Consider the following 20,359-nt stretch of genomic DNA (forward strand, 5'->3'; position numbering starts at 1 on the left):
ATGACATCCTAAGTGCTGAGAGCATCACAAAGGACAGGTGATAAGTTCCCTTGGCTCGATCTGTTTTATCACCCACAACTAATGGCCATTTTGCTGTTGTCATTACCAGCAGCAGGATGTGGGCTTGAAGTCTTGCTGTTGTGAAAGCTGCTGTCCCAGGCATCCCTCCTCTCCATAAACCTGGGATCTCCTTTCCCTCGGGTGGCTTCCCTGTGGTTTCCAGCTGCAAGGTTGCTAGGAGGAGAGCAGTAAACTTAGATAATAAACATACATCGAAGAAAAGCACACAGTTCCTGCTGCATTTCAAAGGAAAATATCAAGACCCATGTGTGATGGGGTAAAATATCAATGTCCATGTGTGAATAGTCGGAAGGAAGGTGGGTGCAAGGGCATGTGTGGAGGAAATCTCCTCCAGGCTCCCTCTTTTCCTGAGGAAGCTGAAGCAATGCTTGCCAGTGCAAAGGGAAAATCCCTCAGCTGGCTCTGAGCTGGTTCTTTATCGGAAAGGCATTATCTGGGTAATTAGCTCTGCCTGTGAGTACAAATGTCTTTGGCTCTTTCATGCATGTGAGCCCGGAAGGAGAGGTTTGCTGAAGCATCCCTGTGTTGCTCCCATTATGCGCAGCTACAATTCAGTGAGGAAGCCTTGTCCTGCCAGCTTGTGCTGTAATTAAAGTGAGGCTTCACGGCCATGTGCTCTCGTCTCTGCTCTTGTGATAATTAAGTGGCTCTGGCATGGTGAAGTTTACTCTTCGTCCCCCGTTTTGCGTTTGAAAGCGCAGTGGGACAGGTCCTCTCTTCTGATCCAGCCCTACTTGTGTAGCAGCAGATACTGGTGCTTTGAAGTTGGTATAAGCATGTCCTGGTGGTTCTTCCACAGCAGTAGAGGTGGCTTATAATTAGCTCACCTACAATACAGTAACCCCCACTCATCTCCCCATTGCCCCTCATAGCATCCTTCAAGGAGTTTGGGTGACAGCAGTAGCTCTTGTTCCCTCCACTTCTGTCCCCAAGAGCAATTCTTGTCTTTGCTCCTCCCTGTACCTTTGGGCTCCCTCTAGCCTTTCCCCAGAACCTGCCCTGGGAAGGACTAACCTGATGCGGGCACAGCTGGTGGCGATGGTTCAGTTCCTTAGGCTGGGTTCCCCCAAGCATTGATGCAGCTTGGGACCTTTCAGCACCAAATTGCATCTTTTACTTCTTTTTCTAAAGCTCCTTGCCAGAAGGCAGGGAGGACTCAAGGTGGGATACACCAAATTGCATCTTCTACTTCTTCTTTTTCTAAAGCTCCTTTAGAAGCTCCCTCCAGAAGGCAGGGAGGACTCAAGGTGGGATTGGAGGAAGGAGAGCCTTCTCCTGGGCTGGCGATGGTTGAAAGAGAAATAGGTGTACCAATTCCTTTGATTTTTCCCATAAATTTTCATTATGGAGAGATAAAAGCGGGGAGCGTAGGAAGTCCTCCAGGCTTGGTCGTGGCCATCCTTGGAGGTGGTTGCGCACATCTTGGATCCTCTTTCAGCAGACCATGAATCATTTGGCTGTCTGTATTGGACACAGCACTGTGCTAAGTAAAAGATAAGCACTTCTGAGTCTGTCTCTCAACACCATTGTTTCCAACAGTTGGCTTGGGAGCTGTCAGGCAGGATTGAGAACTACACAGTGTCTCTTCTCAATTACATGGGTGCAAATCCAGAGGATTTCACTGGATCAGTACCAAAAATAACAATCCTTTCAGCAAGCTGTGAACCTGGCTGCAGCGGGAGCACTGATGGGAGGTGGGGATCCTGGGGCGCGCGGTGGCATTGCTGCCAGTAAAAACAGCTCTGGGAGGAGCTCACCGAAATGGTTTTGGTGACCTGTTCCTGGTGTATGTGTTAAAAAAGGTAGTGTGCAGAGAGCCTGCCTCTGTGGTATTAATGCGAAATTCCTTGGCATTTGACTGTGTCCTGCAGGAGTCCTTGGTTAATTAAATTTCGCAAGGGTCACTCCAGTGTGAATTACAGATTTGGATGCTTAACTAATAGGAGTAACTACCTATTCTAGGGGAAGGAGCAAGTGACCACCCCAGCCCCTGGGAGCATAGACTGTTTTCCTAAGCAAATTGTACCATGAGCTGGTTTCTCATGAAATATTTATCTGCTGGGCCACTCGGGGCTGTTTGAGTGGCCCTCAAAAAGGTTATTAACGCACAGAGCAGATGGAGGCTCAGAGACTGTTTATTAAATTCAGATTGCCTTTTGCCACTATGCTAATGCCAATTGAATGGCAGAAAAAATTACCCTGACCCTCTCCCACGCCTCAGCTGCCTGGATTCGCAACGGTGTCAGCATACGATTGGGTACGAGAAGGGAGGGAAGCCACTGGCAAAAACCCGCTTCCCTCCCTGTGCCTTTGCCATGCTCCTGCACAGAGCTGGCTTCGCCATTTCTGATGGTGCAGGGAACAAATGCCCATGAAGTATCTTGTTCGTGGTCTTGGGCATGGTGCTGGATCACACTGCAGGTGCTCCGTATTGCTCTGACAGCATGGAAGAGGTTTATGGGGCAAAAGTAGTCTTTGAGAATACAAAAGGCCTCCCCAGGCAGTGCAGAGCTGGTGGAAGGGCTGTGTCCTCACTCTATTCCAGGTCTGTGATGGTTAGCGGTGCGGCCATGACACTCCAGCTCTTTTCCTTCCTAGACCCTCTGGCAAAGCAAAACATAAGGTGGAGCAGCCTTGCAGTGGCTCTGACTTTGCGGCATGGCCGTAGCATCACCCAAAATAGCAGGTACTTAAAGGTCAGCTAGGTCCTTCAAGCTCCTGCCCCAAATGCAGAAATTGGGCTCCTTTTTCTCTGTCCAATTTTAAAAAAATCAAACCAGTTTATTTTTTCGTGGGAAAAAGATGAATGAAACAAATGGTTAGTAGTGCCTTTAGGAAAGCTTGTGTCAGTGTGTTTGTGTGTCTCGTGGCCACCACTAACCAGAAGACTACTCCTCTAGGTTGAGGACAGACCTGAGCCAGTCCCCGATGCCCAGCATACTCCTGGGTCACAGCAATGAGCGCTTTGGCTCTTGTTCAGTTTTAACACTGCTTTTTCTTCCTTCAGGCTATGAAAGTCCTCTCCAAAAAGAAGCTCTTGAAGCAGTATGGATTTCCACGTGGGTATCTCACATTTAGAGGTCCACCTGTTGTCCTCAGCCAGGCAAATCTCTCTGTAGAAATGTCTGCAAGGACTGCAGAAGCTGGCCTCATTTGAAAGCTGCCCAAGTAGCTGGGGGGCTGATTAAAATGCAGTGGGTGGTGTAAGGGCAGGCACAACCACAGGGAAATTCAACACACCCAGTAATTAGGTTCCTGGCTTTGATTTTCTGAATCTCTTTGAAGTGCTGACTCTGCCACGTTCACCATCTATGAAGCCTAATTAAGTGCTGGAAGTTAGGCAGGGTAGACCCCCTCCTCCCAGGGGCTCTCCTACCCCCTCAGACAGCACCTGGCTCCAGTGGCTGGGCCATGGGACCTGGCAAACAGACCAGGCTGGGAAGCCAGTAGATCTGAATGAGGCTTGGAGATCTGTTCTGGGTGGAGACTGTAATGCTTTGGGATGATAACAAGGTGATGAGATCTTCCAGAATAGCTGGAGGTATCTGCAGAGGGGCCAGTGGCTGCGTGCCAGGTGCTGCTGAAAAATGAGTAGTTCTTCACCATGTTGTTGTGATTGCAGGTCGGCCTCCTCCCAGAGGGTCGAAAGCATCCTCTGGAGAGCAGCCAAAACCCATGGCACCACTGGACAGAGTCTATCAGGAAATAGCCATCTTAAAGAAACTGGACCATGTCAACATCGTTAAGCTGATAGAGGTGAGCTGCTTCTCCACCCTCAGCTACACTGAAACAAGCCTGGTTTGTATTGCAACAAGAGGATCTTTCTTCAACTGCTCCTACTTTAGCCAAAATTGATTTAAAATAGCTGTTCAGAAATTTAGGCTGGTAATTCCAAGCAAGATCATGCCAGTTGTGTATGACAAACTGAAATACTTATCCTGGGCTTTGGGCTGGTGCCTAAGAGAAGGCAGCTGGCCATGCTAGTAGAAATAGCAGCAAGCTTTGACCAGTGAAACTTGTGTGTGGACAAGCCTGGGAAGGTGCACAAGTGCAAGGCTTCAGTGCCATTTTCAATATGGCTGGGGTCAGATTAGGACAAGCAGTGCCTTTATTGGTAGGCTGTTTCTCCAAATACAGGCAGAAGCCCAGATTTTTCTGGAGACAGGAAAATCTGTGTCTCTCAAAGCCCCTCTCTCTGCAGAAATCTCTAAATATTAGCCTAAGTCGTTCTCAGTGCTCTGCAGCTCAGCACACTGTACAAGGAGCAGTAAAATGTTATTTCCTTAAAAATCTTTTTTTTCCCTGCTGTTTTTCTTTCCCCTTTCCCCTTATCTCTCTGTTATCAATTACAGGTCCTTGATGATCCTGCAGAGGACAACTTGTACATGGGTATGTGAGTCATTATATGCTAACAGAACTGTCTGGGCTTAGACCTAGTGATGCAGGTAATATGTACCAGAGCTCGGGGTCAATACTAGGAGGAAACTTGTACTGACTTCAGCAGACTTATTTTTTTCTGAAAAGTTAAACACCTGTAAAGGCAGCGGGATGGTAGGGCCCCTTGCAGTAGGGTAAGGCAGCCTTGTGTCTTAGTATAGCTGTGCACATCTCCTTGCCATGGGGACACTAAAACGTGACAGTGGCTCTGCCCTCCGCTATGTATATGTCGGTTCCAGTCCTAGAGCCAGGAGAGAAGGGAAGGGTGCAGGATGACTTCTCATCCTCCTGGTATGAGGCTGGTCTCTCCAGACTCCTCCTGTAGGCTGTGGATAAGAGGTAGTGACTCCGGAAAGCAGTCTTGTCTCAGGGTGTTCCCTGTGACCCCTGCAGAGACGCTGACCACCCTGCTGAGCCTCGGGACCTCCTAAGACAGCAGCACTCCTGCCTTTGGCCTCTGAGCCCAGACCCTGCCGTGGGGTGCTCAGATGGGAGACCATAGCTGACCGTGTGTTTATGCAGGGGGTGAGGAATTTCCAACCATTTTATCTTTCTCTCCCCCAAACCTTGGAAGTGCCAGCCACAGCCTAACCCCCATTTGGGCAAAACCTGGAGGGACAGGCCTGGGAGGCACTGAGGTGCCATCTGAGATGGGCCAGAGAAGGGGGATGTCTGACCCTATCACATCTCTGCTTCCCTGTAACGTTTCCTGATGAGACAGGCTCAAAGGCTGCTTCTCATGAAATAATTATGGGATGCTTTTGAAGCTGCCTGTGAAAGGGGGCTCTGCCTAGCAAATGAAGCTATTTGCCTTTGAAAGGCCACTTTTCCCTTTCGGCTGAAGCCCCAGTGGCACTCTGGCAGCATTGCAAAGTAGCAGCCAAGGCAGATGCACGTGTGGTGGGGAGGGCGGCTGAGACCATTGTTTAAAGGCCTGAACTCCTAGGGATGGAGAGAAGGGGAGAGATGAGGTAGCAAGTGTTTTTGTTGAATGAAAATAAATGCATGAGGAAGTCGAAAAGCTGCAGAAAAGAAAAACAAACCAAGCTCTCCGGGTGGAGTGAGGTAACAGTCCCAGAAATGGCAGCAATAGCAGCAGGACAAGTGGGAAATCTTTGTCCCATTGGGGGTCCCGGGGAGGTTGCACTGGTCCCTGGGCAGCGAGCAGTGGCTGTGTCCATGTTGTCCATGCCCCATCAGCTCTTTGCCCTCCTTTGCTCTGCCTGGGATCCTGTGAATGGTTCAGGCAGAGCGATGCAGGCAAATCAAGCTCCTGCTTCTGCAGTTCCCTCGGCAGCAAGGGGAAGCTGTGGATGCTCAGTGCTGCTCAGGATTGAGCCTTCTGCAAGTGGGTTTCCTCCCTCCTGCTGCTGACACAGCCAATGATAACTGCACCTTTCTCCTTCCAAAAATGGCCCCTGCTACAAAGCAAAACTAGGGCAAGTGGAGCTTGCTCTTTGCTATTTACTGCTGGCATTAAGTACTGCTGTGAGCACTCTGCTGCGTGCTCATTGGGAAGAAAGCAGGGGATGGAGGGTGCCGATAGGAATTGAGCAACCTTCAATGGCACAAGATCATAGAATCATAGAGGTCTTTTCCAACCTCAATGATTCTAAGATCATCGAGTCCAACTGTCAACCCAACACCACCATGTCCACTAAGCCATGTCCCTAAGTGCCTCATCTACTCGTCTTTTAAATACCTCCAGGGATGGTGACTCAACAACTTCCCTGGGCAGCCTGTTCCAATGTTTCACCACTCTTTCAGTAAAGAAATTTTTCCTTACATCCAATCTAAACCTCCCCTGGTGCAACTTGAGGCTGTTTCCTCTCGTCCTATTGCTTGTTACTTGGGAGAAGAGACCGACCCCCACCTCGCTACAACCTCCTGTCAGGTAGTTGTAGAGAGCGATGAGGTCTCCCCTCAGCCTCCTTTTCTCCAGGCTAAACAACCCCAGTTCCCTCAGCCGCTCCTCATCAGACTTGTTCTCCAGACCCCTCACCAGCCTCGTTGCCCTTCTCTGGACACGCTCCAGCACCTCGACGTCCTTCTTGTAGTGAGGGGCCCAAAACTGAACACAGTATTCGATGGTTGAATAATGAAATGCTGCCACAAGCTGCAGCTTCTTCAGCCTGGAGAGCAAGATGAGCCAATGCAGGCTGGCTTGTTGCATTTGTACCTTCGGCTGGTCTAACCTCACACTGTAAGCAGGGCTGCCTGGTGCTTTGGGGACGGCGATCTGCTCGGATTTCCTGGGAGGTGCAAGAAATCCCTCAGTAATTCATGAGGAAAGAGCTCTCCTGCTAGATAAAGGCAGATCCTTCTCCTGTTTGCAGAAAAGGTCAGAGACAGGATCAGAAAAACACATTGCCACCAACCCCCTAATCAGACACAAAACCTCATGTGCTCTACAAACCTCAACTCACACCAACAAATCCTCTCCAATTGCTCCTGCCAGGAAGCGTTTACCTCTGACAGCCATGTAGCTGTGCTGTTGATTGACACAGCAGAAATGGAGCAACATGTTCTTAGAGCATCTCGTTCAGCATCAGCAATTTAGCAGAAATATCACACCAAACACCCTCCCTGAAGGTACTGAATAAGACAGGGCTCAAATCAGCAAGGGCTGACACTGGGAGCAGCAGAAATGTGGTTGATAAATTAGCACCTGCTGTCTCCCTGTGTGGAGCTGGTGGGACGTGAGGATATTTGTCTTTGCTGAAAGGATGAATATTTTCATTTTGCATCCTCTGGTGTCCTTGTCATGGGTGAGGGAAGAGAAGTGAGTGGCGATAAATTGATTTTGCAGGTATCGGAATGGATGTGTTTTTGTAGGTGCTAAAAAATGAATAAGCCCAGTCCCCTTTTCTGATTCGTTCATGGTTTGATTTCCTTTTCTTGCAGTGTTTGACCTCCTGAGGAAAGGGTAAGTAGCCCTCCTGGGATCCCGTGTGTTGAAATTTTTGGTGTTCATCATTAGCTTCCTAGGTGTAAATGGAGGTTTGATACATACAGTGGGGCAAACTGCTGTCTGCAGGCAAGCGCAGAGGAGGCAAAATCCAGCTGTAGTTGCCTTTGCACTGTTACAGCCTGGAATGATGTGGTGAATAGTAATGGGCTGGGAGGACATGTCCTGGTGTCAGGCTTTGATCTGGAAAACAAATTTGATGCCAGTTCCCCATCAGGTGCCTGGAAGAAAAGGTTTTAATAGGAATGCTCTGCTGGGGTAACAGCCACATCGTGGCTTCCTCTGGCACAAGGGGCGTGTGGTTGCATCAAACACCTGCTGCCTTATTTTGCCCCTAGCACTAATATACTGTGGGATGATGTTTTGTTGGCATGTTTTTCCATAGCAGGAGAAGTGATAAGGTGGTGGGAGCCTCCTCACTGCTTTTTGCTACACCTGTGCTGATTCTGCAGCTCTGCAGAGTCGCAGCGAGTTTGGGAGAGCTGTGCCCAGGATGGGGGAGATTCCCGAAGGGCTTATTTTTCTCTCTGGCCCCATGAACAAGCCTCTTGCAGGCTGCCAGCTCCAGTGGGTTGCTGGTGAGAGGCTCCCCAGTCTCCCTGGTGACCAGGCTGATGACTATCCTGTAGGAGAGCGGGAGGAAAAAAAAAAAGCTCCTGTAATCAGCTGGGGCCAGGGAATGTGCAGCTCGGCCGAGCGCAGCCTGTCTGCCTCTAGCAGAAGGCAATTAGACTCCATTAGTGGCTCTGCCAGTCCTGTCGCTCACATTATTTCTCCCTGGTTTCAGCAGCAGAAAAATGTGCATGAAGAGGGAGGGAAGGCAGTGGCAGAAAAAATGCAAATGGGAGATGAAGGTCACTGATCAAATGGCAGCAAGGGAGAAAAGAGAAATACTGCAGGAAGGATTTGCTGATGGGTGCTGAGGGGAAGAGCCACAGAGCCTGGTTTTGGCGATGGGCTATTCTCGGCCAGGGTTTGGCTTGCAAGGACGGTGTTTCAGGAGCACTCGCTTAAATCCAGCCTGAGTCAGTGGGCGTATGTCCAAATGCAAGGTCAAGCTGTCGAGCACAACCAGGATTAACCTCCAGTGCAGTGAAGTACTTAGCTCCTGCCTTTCATCTGCTGGGGAACAGAAGATGCTGACTAGCTCTTACAGCCTCTTTGCCCTCAGCTTTCAGCAGGCACAGCTAGAAGAGGGGCTTTTAGATGATACTGTGCATCTCTCAGCAGTGGTGGCATACAAAGGAAAGGAGAGGAGAAGCTGACCAGGTAACCTTGGCTGTTTAGGGCTGAATGGCTGAGTTCTGGTGGTGGCTGAACCCTGAACAGCAAAATAAGTTTTCAAAGCAGTTTAGCGCAATGCACTGGAAAGATTCCCACTTAACTTTTGAGCCAGTGGTTCGTGTCTAGATTCTGCCTTGGTTTAGACTAGCTGCACGCTGATGTTGCTTCAGGACTGAGCCCCAGCAGGCACGACATCCAGTGCACAGCAAAGGGCACTCTATCCCCACTGCTGCCTGGTACCTGCTGGTGATGCTGGTGCTCACAGCCATGAGCAGCTTTAGCAAGAAACCAAAAGCCAAGATCCAGTTTTGTTCTTTCACTACACTTTTCCCATTAGGACTCTCAGTGAATGAAGTGTTTGTCCTATTTTGTGCAGACAGCAGCAGTTAATCCTGATGTTGGCGAGAGCTCTGTGGCTCATGCTGGCTCAGGGACTGTGTGAAGCCACCCATCCCCGCTAGCCGAGCTCACTAACTTAGGCGTTGCTGCATCCAGAAAGGATGGCTGCGCCTCTGTCCTGTGTCACAGCACCCAGAACCTCTTGGGAGCCTGGCCCTCAATGCTGGCGACATAGTGATGGAGAACCTGAAACTCCTCCAGCAAGGAGGGATACTGCCGTTCTGCAAAGTACTTAATTACTCTCCCTCTTCCTAACAGGCCTGTCATGGAGGTACCGAGTGACCAGCCCTTCAGCGAGGAGCAGGCTCAGCTCTACTTCCGAGACATCGTCTTGGGCATCGAGTACTGTGAGTACCACCAGCACTGACAGCAGCTTTGCAGAGCATGTGCGTCAGCCTCCTGCTCAGCTGGGGAGAAGCCTGTCGACTCAGGGCTGTCAGTCGAATGAGCGAGGTTCCCTCTACTTGCATGTGACAGGGTTTGCAGTTGGTGGTGGCCCTGCTCAGCACAGATTTATCTGGCAGTATCACAGATGCCAGGAGCAGGCATTCCTTAAAAAGGACATTATGAAAATAGTGGCTTCCTTTTTTCTTCTATTTATCTCTTTTTGGAGAGCGTCTTTGAAAGCAATAGCAGAGCCAGAAAATGTGTGTTTGCAGTGACACAGACTGAGTCAGTTAGCTTCAGCTAGAACAAATTGCTCTCTCCAGCTTAGCAGGGCAAGTGCCAGCCATGGGGAGAGCTGGCGAGCAGCACTGGGAGGGTGTCTGCCCTTGTCCGCTCCCTCCACAGCATCAGTTTCTGACTTGTCACTCAGGGCTGTGTTGTGACAAAAGCCTGGCGCTGCTGTGCCCTCCCAGGGAGGTGGTGACTCAAGTGTGGTCCCAGGCTCCGTCTGGAGACTCTAGCGGCAGGTTTCCTGTTTGTAGCCTATTTGATTATCATCACCTTTTTTCAGTAAGTCGTCTTCCAGTGTGGCTGAGGCCAGATTCTTTGCTGAACATTGGTTCTGAAGAGTGCAAGGAGGGCACAATAGGTCTGTAAACGACAGCAGGGATTTTTCTGGCCCCACTGTAGTTGACATGTCTCTGCTGGCATGAACCTGGCAGGGGTGGGAGAAGAGGGGTCCCTGAACTGAAGACACAAGGTAGAGCAGTCTATGTGCTGGCATCTTGTGAGTGTGGGCCCTGAGGAGCAGCAAGGGCTGGCTGGTGTTTTCCCCTTGTGGACTCTTAGCAGAGCTGGCATGTCCATGTAACCTCTCACTCTCTGCAGCAGTGGACATGAGGCTGTCAGATGGTGCCTTTTGCTCACTGCTGATCTGCAGACCTTGTGCTGCAGGCTTCATGTCTGGGCTTCTCTTCTGACCTGTGCCAGCAGTGGGAGGATACCCATGAAATTGCTGGTTGCGTTCTTTTCTGTAAGGCAGACCTCTGAAAGTAGCAAGCACAGGAGAGCTGGGCATTTATGGGTGCAGGACACATCAGTACCATGCAGGGGGGTGTGGGTCAGAGAGCCTGGTGCTTTGATGTGGTGTGGTGCTGGTAGCTGGCATTACTCCCATGCTGTGTCTAAACATACTACACTGCCCATTCCCACTCCTCCTGAGCCTCCTACCGGCATTGTCACCAAGTCAGAAGGCACAACTCAGATCCCCTGTTGCTCACTCACATTAGCCTGAGCCCCTTCTCTCCCTTTTGCAGTAGAAGGTCCCTGCCTTTATCCTCAGCGCTGCTCCTTGCACTGGAGCAGTTCATGCACAGGGTGCTACCAGGGACCCATGTAGCACGGAGGTACCCATGAGTCAGCTGGTTTGCAGTTACTGCTTGTGTACCAGCTGGGCACGTTGTCAGACAAACCACTGGTGAGCTGCGTTTGTCTCTGTGCCTGTTTGATTCTGCTGTCCTCTTTGTAGACAGCTCTCCATAGAGTTTGGTGATCTTATTGACTGCTTTCTCTGCACATTGATGCACTAAAGACTTCACCATGGTTGGATGGCTGAATATGAGGAGGGAGAGATGATACACCTTTTGCAGAGGCAATTCATGCCTTGCAGATCTATTTGTTTTCCAGAGGAGTCAACAAACATGTAGATAAGGTGATCCTGTTACTACATTGTGTTTCGATTGCCAAACAACTTTTTATTAGATCCATTAACAGTAGCTCGTAAAGAAGCTCCTAAGTCTCTTTGGTTGGATGGCCTCTTGTGGATTAATAACTAATCAGGAAAGTAGGAATACAGCTTTCACAATGGAGAAAAGTGACTAGTGCAGTTAAACAGGAATCCATAATGTGGTCTGGGTTGTTCAATATATTCCTAAATGACCAGAAAAAGGGTAGAGTACAATAAGAGAAGATTGGTGATGACATCTAGTTATTCAGAATAGTCATTGTTAGAACTAACTGTGAAGACTGGTGGGAAGATGCCATGATAGCAAGTGACGGCATGATAAAATGGCAGATAAAAATTAATGTTGCTGACTGCAGGGTAATGCACGAGGGGGAGAAACAACACTAAAAATACGTACATAGTGACAGGCTCTAAATTAGCTGTTCTCACTCAGGCTTTGTTCTGGATAGTTCTCTCGAAAATGCCAGCCCATTACTTAGTGACAGTCAACAAAGCTAACAAGATTTGGGGAATTACTGGAAATGAAATAGAGAAGAAAACAGAAAATGCCATTATACGGTTAATTGGATCTGTAAGAGCTCTTAGATACAGGCAAAGAGTATCAAATATTTTGTGCAACTCGGCTCAGCCTGTCTTAGAAACAGCTCTGTAGAACTGAAAAAAGCCCGTGAAGGGTGATCAGGATGGTCCTGGAACATCATCTATACAGAGGTGGAACATCTTCTGTACAGAGATAAGACCAAAGCTCTTAAGATTTGAAAATTATCATGGGAAGGGGTGATATGACAGAGGCTTATAAAATCCTAAGTGTCAGGGAAGTGGTGAACAGGGAATGAATCTCTGTCTCTAAAAACACAAGAACTGAGGGGTAGTAAACAAAATAATCAGGTAGCAAGTTTAAACCAGAAGGAATTACTCTTTCATGTAGCATGTAATTAAACTGTGACGTTCATAGCTAGAGGAGATAGCAGGTGCCAGAACTAAATGGGCTCAAAATGATTAGACAAGCCTGTGGAAGAAAAGAACATCAAGGACTATGAAATATGAGGATGCAGGCAGAGTTTGCCATTGGACTGCCTAAAGCAGGGAGTATGGGCACCAAAGGTGTTACATCTCTCTGCCTGATGCTTTTCCCCAAGGTATTGACCCCGGCAGGAGACGGTGTGCTGGGGTAGGTGGCCTTTGGCTTGGCTCCTCTTCCAGCCAGCAGTGTGTCCACACCACCCTTGAGGTTATCACTGTGCTGACCTGACAGCAGAGGTAGCTCTGCTGTGCTAGGTTCTGAGAGACTGATGTAGGTTAGCTTGGTCTCTCTCAGGCATGGCAACCTTTCATAAACCTGGCTTACTTTGGCAGTGCAAACACATGGTTTTGGTAGCAAATCTGAAGGCAGGGCAGCCAGCAGAGGGAGGGACAAGGATGCTTGAGCAAGTGATCGTTATCCCCAGTCAATGAGCAGCGTGCAATGCGTGAAAGGTCAGACGTGTGTGAGACAGAGCCGTGTTACCCTCCCTGTTTAGTCCAAGGTGAGATTTCTTCCAGCTGTTTCAACCTTTGGAAAGAAATACCTGCTTCTTTCACAAACCAAAGGGAATTGTTTCAGATGTGCTTTCAAAAAGCCAACATGTAGCTGTGTCAAATTCAAAAGGAACGTTTCATGCTGCCGTAGTGCTTTGAGCCACGTCTGCCTTCATTTCACCAATCTCCAGTGGCCCCTGCAAGCTCAGCAAGCTCGTCACAGCCAGAGCAAGCCCCTTGGTTTTGTTGAAGACTTAATTGGTTTCAAAAACCTGTAGAGAACAAGTCTCTGAGCACGGTGGACCTTGCCAAGGCAGAGGAAGGTGGTTTGCAGTGCTTTGGTCCATCTCCACATTGAAATGCAACACCACCTCATTTTTTGTCTAAAACCAGTGGGTGGGAATGAAATCAATGTTTGTGAGTCTGTGACAGTCCAGAAGCTTCCAGGTTCTGCCAAAATCAGTCAGGTCACCCCAGGAAGTCAGTGGAAATTTGTAATATGAATGGGGAAGCACAAGACTCTTTTTCAGTAGAGTTTGAAGGGCAAAGACTGCAGCTTTTTATATTCTCATTAACATTCATATTATAGCAGAACCTGTATGCCTCAGCTGGGAGATCCAAGCTCTGCTGTGCTGGATGCTGCTGGTGTAACAGTTCCCGCTCAGAGGAAACTTTAAGTTCAGAAGATAGTAAAAAAAAAAAAAAGTGTGGGTAGTCTTAGGCAGAGGGAGTGAAACAGGGCAATAAATTATAGGATGCCCAAACACTCCCAACAACAGGAACAATAGGATGCTTTATTTTGGGCTTTTGAGTAACCACTTATTTTATTAGCGAATGAAAGTTAAAAATGGTGTTCTCTCAGAACTGCTGGGTAAATGTGTGGCAATTACTATGTAATTACAGAGGAAAAGTGCACCGTTTGTGCATGCTGAAGGAAAAGTGTTGCCAGGCAATCTAGAGGTTGCAAGGTAATTTTAATGTAAGCATACATAACTGTTATGTAATTTGGGAGACTCAATAACCATGCAGCTGCTTGAAGCTCGTAGTCATCACAGCAGCAAATGCCTAATTGCTGGTTGGGTTTTATTAAATTAGAAGTTGCAAACTGGATTCCTGTGGGAGCCTGCAAGGCGTTAATCCAGGCCAGTGCACTGCCCGTGGTGCAAATGGTACGTGGTGAGTGGGAAGGGGCTGCAGGAGCCAAGCCAATGGGAAACATGAGCTGACCTTTTAAATTATTGGTGGTGGCACGTGGTCCATGGCCGCTGTGTGTCCATGGGGACTGGACTCCACTCGTTACTCATGACACTTGCCTGGGGTGGAGGCCTCCTGCGAGAGGGCTGGCTCTGGGGAGAAGCATTTGGAGGGAGGTCAGTGTGATGAGAGCAGAAACATTCCATGCTGGGTGGGAAGCCTGGCTTAGGCATGGTGGGAGGCAGGGACAGATAGCCTGTGGAGAGAGCCGAGAGCTCCCCCATCCAAGCAATGGCACAGTGCTGCCTTGCTTTGTCGACTGCTTTTGGCTGGGTTTCTGGGTTTAGTACGTTTAATACCGGGAAGTGCACTTTGATACATGCACAGTCTCAGCCTCTTTTGCTGATCAATGAAGAAACAGAGGCAGGTTCAAGGTCTGAGAGCCAGGGAGATCTGCCCATGGTAGAGTGGCCCCCCGAACTGCTGGGAAAATATTTTGGCTTAAGTGTGGTAATATTACTGGTTTGCCTGTTCTGTTTTCGTATGCCTGTCTTAGACCTGGGCTCTGTTGTGCAGACTACTTCAGAAGTCATTTAAGCACATGCAAACTTTAATTCCCATCCTGGTGAAATGAGCCTTACGAAGGAAAGTGCTTTTGCTCCCACGTGCAAGACTTCCCCAGCACTGACGACATTGCACACACACCCTCATGAACTGGGGAGGCAGGCTGCCTGCTTGTTGTAAGTACCACTGGAGTGGTAATTTCAGAATGTACTTAAGTGCTTTGGATAGAAAAGTTTTGCTGGATTGTTTGTGTCACTAACTAAAGCATGTGCTTAAGCGTCTCTGTGAATTGTGGATATGTGCAATTACCTCCCTTTCCACTTGTAACTCCCCTCTAGTAGTGCTTCTCTGGGGTTATTAAAGCTTCAGTCTCCCTTCTAGTAAGGCAAACATTGCTGAGTATCATTGGGAAAGCAGAAATAGGTGTGCTGGATAGTAAATAGTAGCTGAAGGAGTTAGCAGCTGTGGCAGGAGTCAATCCTGAAAGCTGGGAGGTGAATACAGTGCTCCCCTACAGAGCCAGACAGCTGTGGGTCAGCCCAGGGTGCATTGCAGCTGGGACCCACCAGCAGTGCTAGCCAGGTGGGCATCCAGCCGTGCACCCTGCAGCATGCCTTCCAGCACCCTGTGATCGGTGACTCAGGCATTTCCTTGGCCAAAGGTTGTGTCTTTATCTAGTAGCCTCTGATATTGTTCCATTCGTTTGTCCAGTCCCTTTTTAAACTTGTGTAAATCTTCATCGTCTGCTACCTCCTACTTACATACTGTGGGGATCAGATCCCATTTGGGGGTTGAGTCTGATCCTGCAGGTTTCAGCTGATGCCAGTAGTGACTTAGGAATGATCGTGCCCTCTCCGTGCCACCCCTGGTTTACAGACCTCAATCACATCTTACTTCAGGGGTGGCTTTTCAAGGCTGCAGAGTCCTTGTCTGTGCCAAGGACACCCCTTTGACCATCTGTTAGAAAAAGCTAGCAGTCCTGGAGCCCCCAAGCCTTATTAATTGAGGGCACAACAGTATTTCAGAGTTGTCTTCTACAGTAAATGTGGCTGAAAATATTTACTGCAGGAGTTGACATATCCCTCCCCGCACCAAAGCCTACAGGTTTGCTGGACAAAGACAGATATTCTGCTGTCTTACTTCGGATATCCTGGATATGGTGATACCTGAATACAGGTTTGAGTTCTTAAAGGCAGCAAAATTTCCTTCTGGATTGACTCAGTGCTGACTTATATTTAATAACTGCACAGTAAATGGCTTTGAGTGAAGGTGGATTTGGTGTTATGCCAGTTTGCTTTGGCAGATGAACAGTGGAAACCAGTACCAGGTGAAGCGTGTAATGGGAGGATTTTCTTCCAGTGTCAGGTTGCTGCCTGCTGACCAGAAATGTTTTCCTTGTTGTGAGCAGATGTTGGGTTCAACACAAGGAGTAGATACCTTAAACTCTCCTCCAGTGGCAGGAGATGTACATGGGAGCTACAGGAGAGGTTGTGAGGGAGAAGCATACTCCATCAAAAGACATGAGGGATGTGCCAGGAAGGTATCCCAGTTTGGTTTTGGGATTGGGACACAAGTAGCTTCATTTAATAAGAGCTTAAGTAAGGAATAAGAATAAGCAATGAAAGGTCTGTCTAAGCAGGTAGTCTGGCTGTGACACTAGCCAGGAGCGGACACTTAACGCAGAACACGCACACAAGCTTTACCCAGAGGAAAACCCTGCTGACTTGCACAGTCAAGATGAAGCACAGTGGCTGTCCCTTCTGCTGTTTAGCTGCAAGCTCGGTATTTTATCCAGCTCATGAGAAGCTGAAACAGTTGCTGTCAGTGTGGCTGAAAGTAAGAAAAAACATTATTTCCTGCATTCTCTGGAGAAAATGCACAATTGCCCTACTGTGACTGTGTCTAGGGAAACTAAGGGTGGCAATTCTGGTCCCCTCTGCTTGTCTCATCTGAGCTGCTGGGTTGAAGGGAGGGTCATGACACACAGCTAAAGCCGTTGGGAAGTTACCTTGCCAGCAGCAGTTCTCTGCAAGGCGCCTGTATGAATGCCTGCGATGTTCTGGAGCCCTGCACGCTAAGCCTGGAGCAATAACAAAGTGCCTGACGTGCAGATCAAAGCTGCCTTTTCTGAGATAAGACTTAATCTACTTGATAATCAATATGTGAGAATAATTTCCATTATCTTAAAAGGAAATTTAAGCAAACAAATCAACAGCTGAGTCAACATGGGCTTGTCTATTCTGAAGAATACCTACTGCAATGTAAGCCTGGGGTGGGCGCTCTCAAGCATCAGCAGCATAGATGGGTTTGATCTTGTTTGGCTCTTGGCAGATGTGAGTTCCTCAGGCCTCATGTTGGCGTGGGCCAGCAGAGCTGGGACACGGGTCTGTGATGGAGCTGCTGTACTGTGATTCCCAGTGAGCTACTTGATCCATCTGTGCCTCCGTTCCCATGTGTGGGATGGGGACTTGCTCCTTCTCTGCTCCTGCCCTCTTGCCTGTGCAAGTTCAGAGCCCCTCAAAACTGAACATGTTGAGGTGGGGGCTCTTGACTGCAACTACAGCTGCAAGGTGCTGGATGATATAAATGACACCACCAGCAGAAGAGGGGCTGGCTTGTGTTTTCTCAGGTGCAGATGAGCTCTATTTAGATGATTAAAAAAACCCTTCTAGTAAGGCAAACATTGCTGAGTATCATTGGGAAAGCAGAAATAGGTGTGCTGGATAGCAAATAGTAGCTGAAGGAGTTAGCAGCTGTGGCAGGAGTCAATCCTGAAAGCTGGGAGGTGAATACAGTGCTCCCCTACAGAGCCAGACAGCTGTGGGTCAGCCCAGGGTGCATTGCAGCTGGGACCCACCAGCAGTGCTAGCCAGGTGGGCATCCAGCCGTGCACCCTGCAGCATGCCTTCCAGCACCCTGTGATTGGTGACTCAGGCATTTCCTTGGCCAAAGGTTGTGTCTTTTATCTAGTAGCCTCTGATATTGTTCCATTCGTTTGTCCAGTCCCTTTTTAAACTTGTGTAAATCTTCATCGTCTGCTACCTCCTACTTACATACTGTGGGGATCAGATCCCATTTGGGGGTTGAGTCTGATCCTGCAGGTTTCAGCTGATGCCAGTAGTGACTTAGGAATGATCGTGCCCTCTCCGTGCCACCCCTGGTTTACAGACCTCAATCACATCTTACTTCAGGGGTGGCTTTTCAAGGCTGCAGAGTCCTTGTCTGTGCCAAGGACACCCCTTTGACCATCTGTTAGAAAAAGCTAGCAGTCCTGGAGCCCCCAAGCCTTATTAATTGAGGGCACAACAGTATTTCAGAGTTGTCTTCTACAGTAAATGTGGCTGAAAATATTTACTGCAGGAGTTGACATATCCCTCCCCGCACCAAAGCCTACAGGTTTGCTGGACAAAGACAGATATTCTGCTGTCTTACTTCGGATATCCTGGATATGGTGATACCTGAATACAGGTTTGAGTTCTTAAAGGCAGCAAAATTTCCTTCTGGATTGACTCAGTGCTGACTTATATTTAATAACTGCACAGTAAATGGCTTTGAGTGAAGGTGAATTTGGTGTTATGCCAGTTTGCTTTGGCAGATGAACAGTGGAAACCAGTACCAGGTGAAGCGTGTAATGGGAGGATTTTCTTCCAGTGTCAGGTTGCTGCCTGCTGACCAGAAATGTTTTCCTTGTTGTGAGCAGATGTTGGGTTCAACACAAGGAGTAGATACCTTAAACTCTCCTCCAGTGGCAGGAGATGTACATGGGAGCTACAGGAGAGGTTGTGAGGGAGGAGCATGCTCCATCAAAAGACATGAGGGATGTGCCAGGAAGGTATCCCAGTTTGGTTTTGGGATTGGGACACAAGTAGCTTCATTTAATAAGAGCTTAAGTAAGGAATAAGAATAAGCAATGAAAGGTCTGTCTAAGCAGGTAGTCTGGCTGTGACACTAGCCAGGAGCGGACACTTAACGCAGAACACGCACACAAGCTTTACCCAGAGGAAAACCCTGCTGACTTGCACGGTCAAGATGAAGCACAGTGGCTGTCCCTTCTGCTGTTTAGCTGCAAGCTCGGTATTTTATCCAGCTCATGAGAAGCTGAAACAGTTGCTGTCAGTGTGGCTGAAAGTAAGAAAAAACATTATTTCCTGCATTCTCTGGAGAAAATGCACAATTGCCCTACTGTGACTGTGTCTAGGGAAACTAAGGGTGGCAATTCTGGTCCCCTCTGCTTGTCTCATCTGAGCTGCTGGGTTGAAGGGAGGGTCATGACACACAGCTAAAGCCGTTGGGAAGTTACCTTGCCAGCAGCAGTTCTCTGCAAGGCGCCTGTATGAATGCCTGCGATGTTCTGGAGCCCTGCACGCTAAGCCTGGAGCAATAACAAAGTGCCTGACGTGCAGATCAAAGCTGCCTTTTCTGAGATAAGACTTAATCTACTTGATAATCAATATGTGAGAATAATTTCCATTATCTTAAAAGGAAATTTAAGCAAACAAATCAACAGCTGAGTCAACATGGGCTTGTCTATTCTGAAGAATACCTACTGCAATGTAAGCCTGGGGTGGGCGCTCTCAAGCATCAGCAGCATAGATGGGTTTGATCTTGTTTGGCTCTTGGCAGATGTGAGTTCCTCAGGCCTCATGTTGGCGTGGGCCAGCAGAGCTGGGACACGAGTCTGTGATGGAGCTGCTGTGTGCTCTACTGTGATTCCCAGTGAGCTACTTGATCCATCTGTGCCTCTGTTCCCATGTGTGGGATGGGGACTTGCTCCTTCTCTGCTCCTGCCCTCTTGCCTGTGCAAGTTCAGAGCCCCTCAAAACTGAACATGTTGAGGTGGGGGCTCTTGACTGCAACTACAGCTGCAAGGTGCTGGATGATATAAATGACACCACCAGCAGAAGAGGGGCTGGCTTGTGTTTTATCAGGTGCAGATGAGCTCTATTTAGATGATTAAAAAAAACCCAAACAAAAAACCTTTTATGTAGCTGCAAGTGTTGCTGATATGTGATTGATGAGGACTTTGTATAAGAGTGAGAGTAATTAGCTGGTGGAGCAGATCAGAGAGATGTGCTAGAGCCTTTTAAGAAAGATCAGGCAGTTTGGTGGTGGTGGTGGTTTGGTGCAGTTACGTAAGCGATTGTGCTTGGGGTTAGAAGCAGCCCATGGCACAGACTGTGCAGGTTGTTTTGGCAGTACTTGCAGCAAGTACGCTGCTCCCCACTTTCCCAGTGGTCCCTTGAATGTTGGCACGTGTGTAGCTGTGGCAGAAAGCGCTACGTGTCCTCTGTGACTGGTGATATATGGTGTGCTCATGTGGGTTGGAGGACCGGTGTAGAAGGGCAGCCTTTGGCAAGGCTACCTTTCCTTCCTCTTACCTGTTGCTCCCTACCGGCGGTATCCCATACCTATCCCTTCTGTCAGGAGTGCGGTGGGCAACTGGGTGCTGAAGGTGGAGCACAAATGGAAGCTGAACTCTTCTGAAGGACTGGGAAGTGCTGGGTGGTGGGATCCGCAACACCTGTAAAACCTGGGCTTAAGCAAGATATTCAAGTAGCAGAGGTTTGAGGGATGCAGCAAGAGAGTGGCAAAATAGTGAACAGAGCTGAGAAAATCAGAGCTGGGATCCTCGCCCCAGCTGCTACACAAAATCCCTACAATGAGCTGAGCAGGGGAAGGAAGGTGTTCCCTTTGCACAGCCCACTACATCCATGTCCTCCGGCTCTTTCTCAGTGGAGCATTGCGGACAAGTACAGAGGCTTGCTTCAAAGAGCAGCCTTCTG

General features: G+C 48.6%; 1 protein-coding gene across 1 annotated transcript in view; it reads left to right on the forward strand.

The window, feature by feature from the left end:
- Positions 1-20,359, forward strand: part of CAMKK1 (calcium/calmodulin dependent protein kinase kinase 1) — a 64,760-nt gene that overhangs the window by 17,242 nt on the left and 27,159 nt on the right. The window contains exons 4-8 of the mRNA XM_009276407.2: positions 3,089-3,140; positions 3,704-3,837; positions 4,434-4,470; positions 7,423-7,444; positions 9,428-9,516. Of these exons, the coding sequence (XP_009274682.2) occupies positions 3,089-3,140; positions 3,704-3,837; positions 4,434-4,470; positions 7,423-7,444; positions 9,428-9,516 (334 nt within the window). The remainder of the gene's footprint in view (positions 1-3,088; positions 3,141-3,703; positions 3,838-4,433; positions 4,471-7,422; positions 7,445-9,427; positions 9,517-20,359) is intronic.

Source organism: Aptenodytes forsteri, unplaced genomic scaffold (genome assembly GCF_000699145.1).
Source record: "Aptenodytes forsteri isolate BGI_AS27 unplaced genomic scaffold, ASM69914v1 Scaffold209, whole genome shotgun sequence".
NCBI classification, from domain to species: domain Eukaryota; kingdom Metazoa; phylum Chordata; class Aves; order Sphenisciformes; family Spheniscidae; genus Aptenodytes; species Aptenodytes forsteri.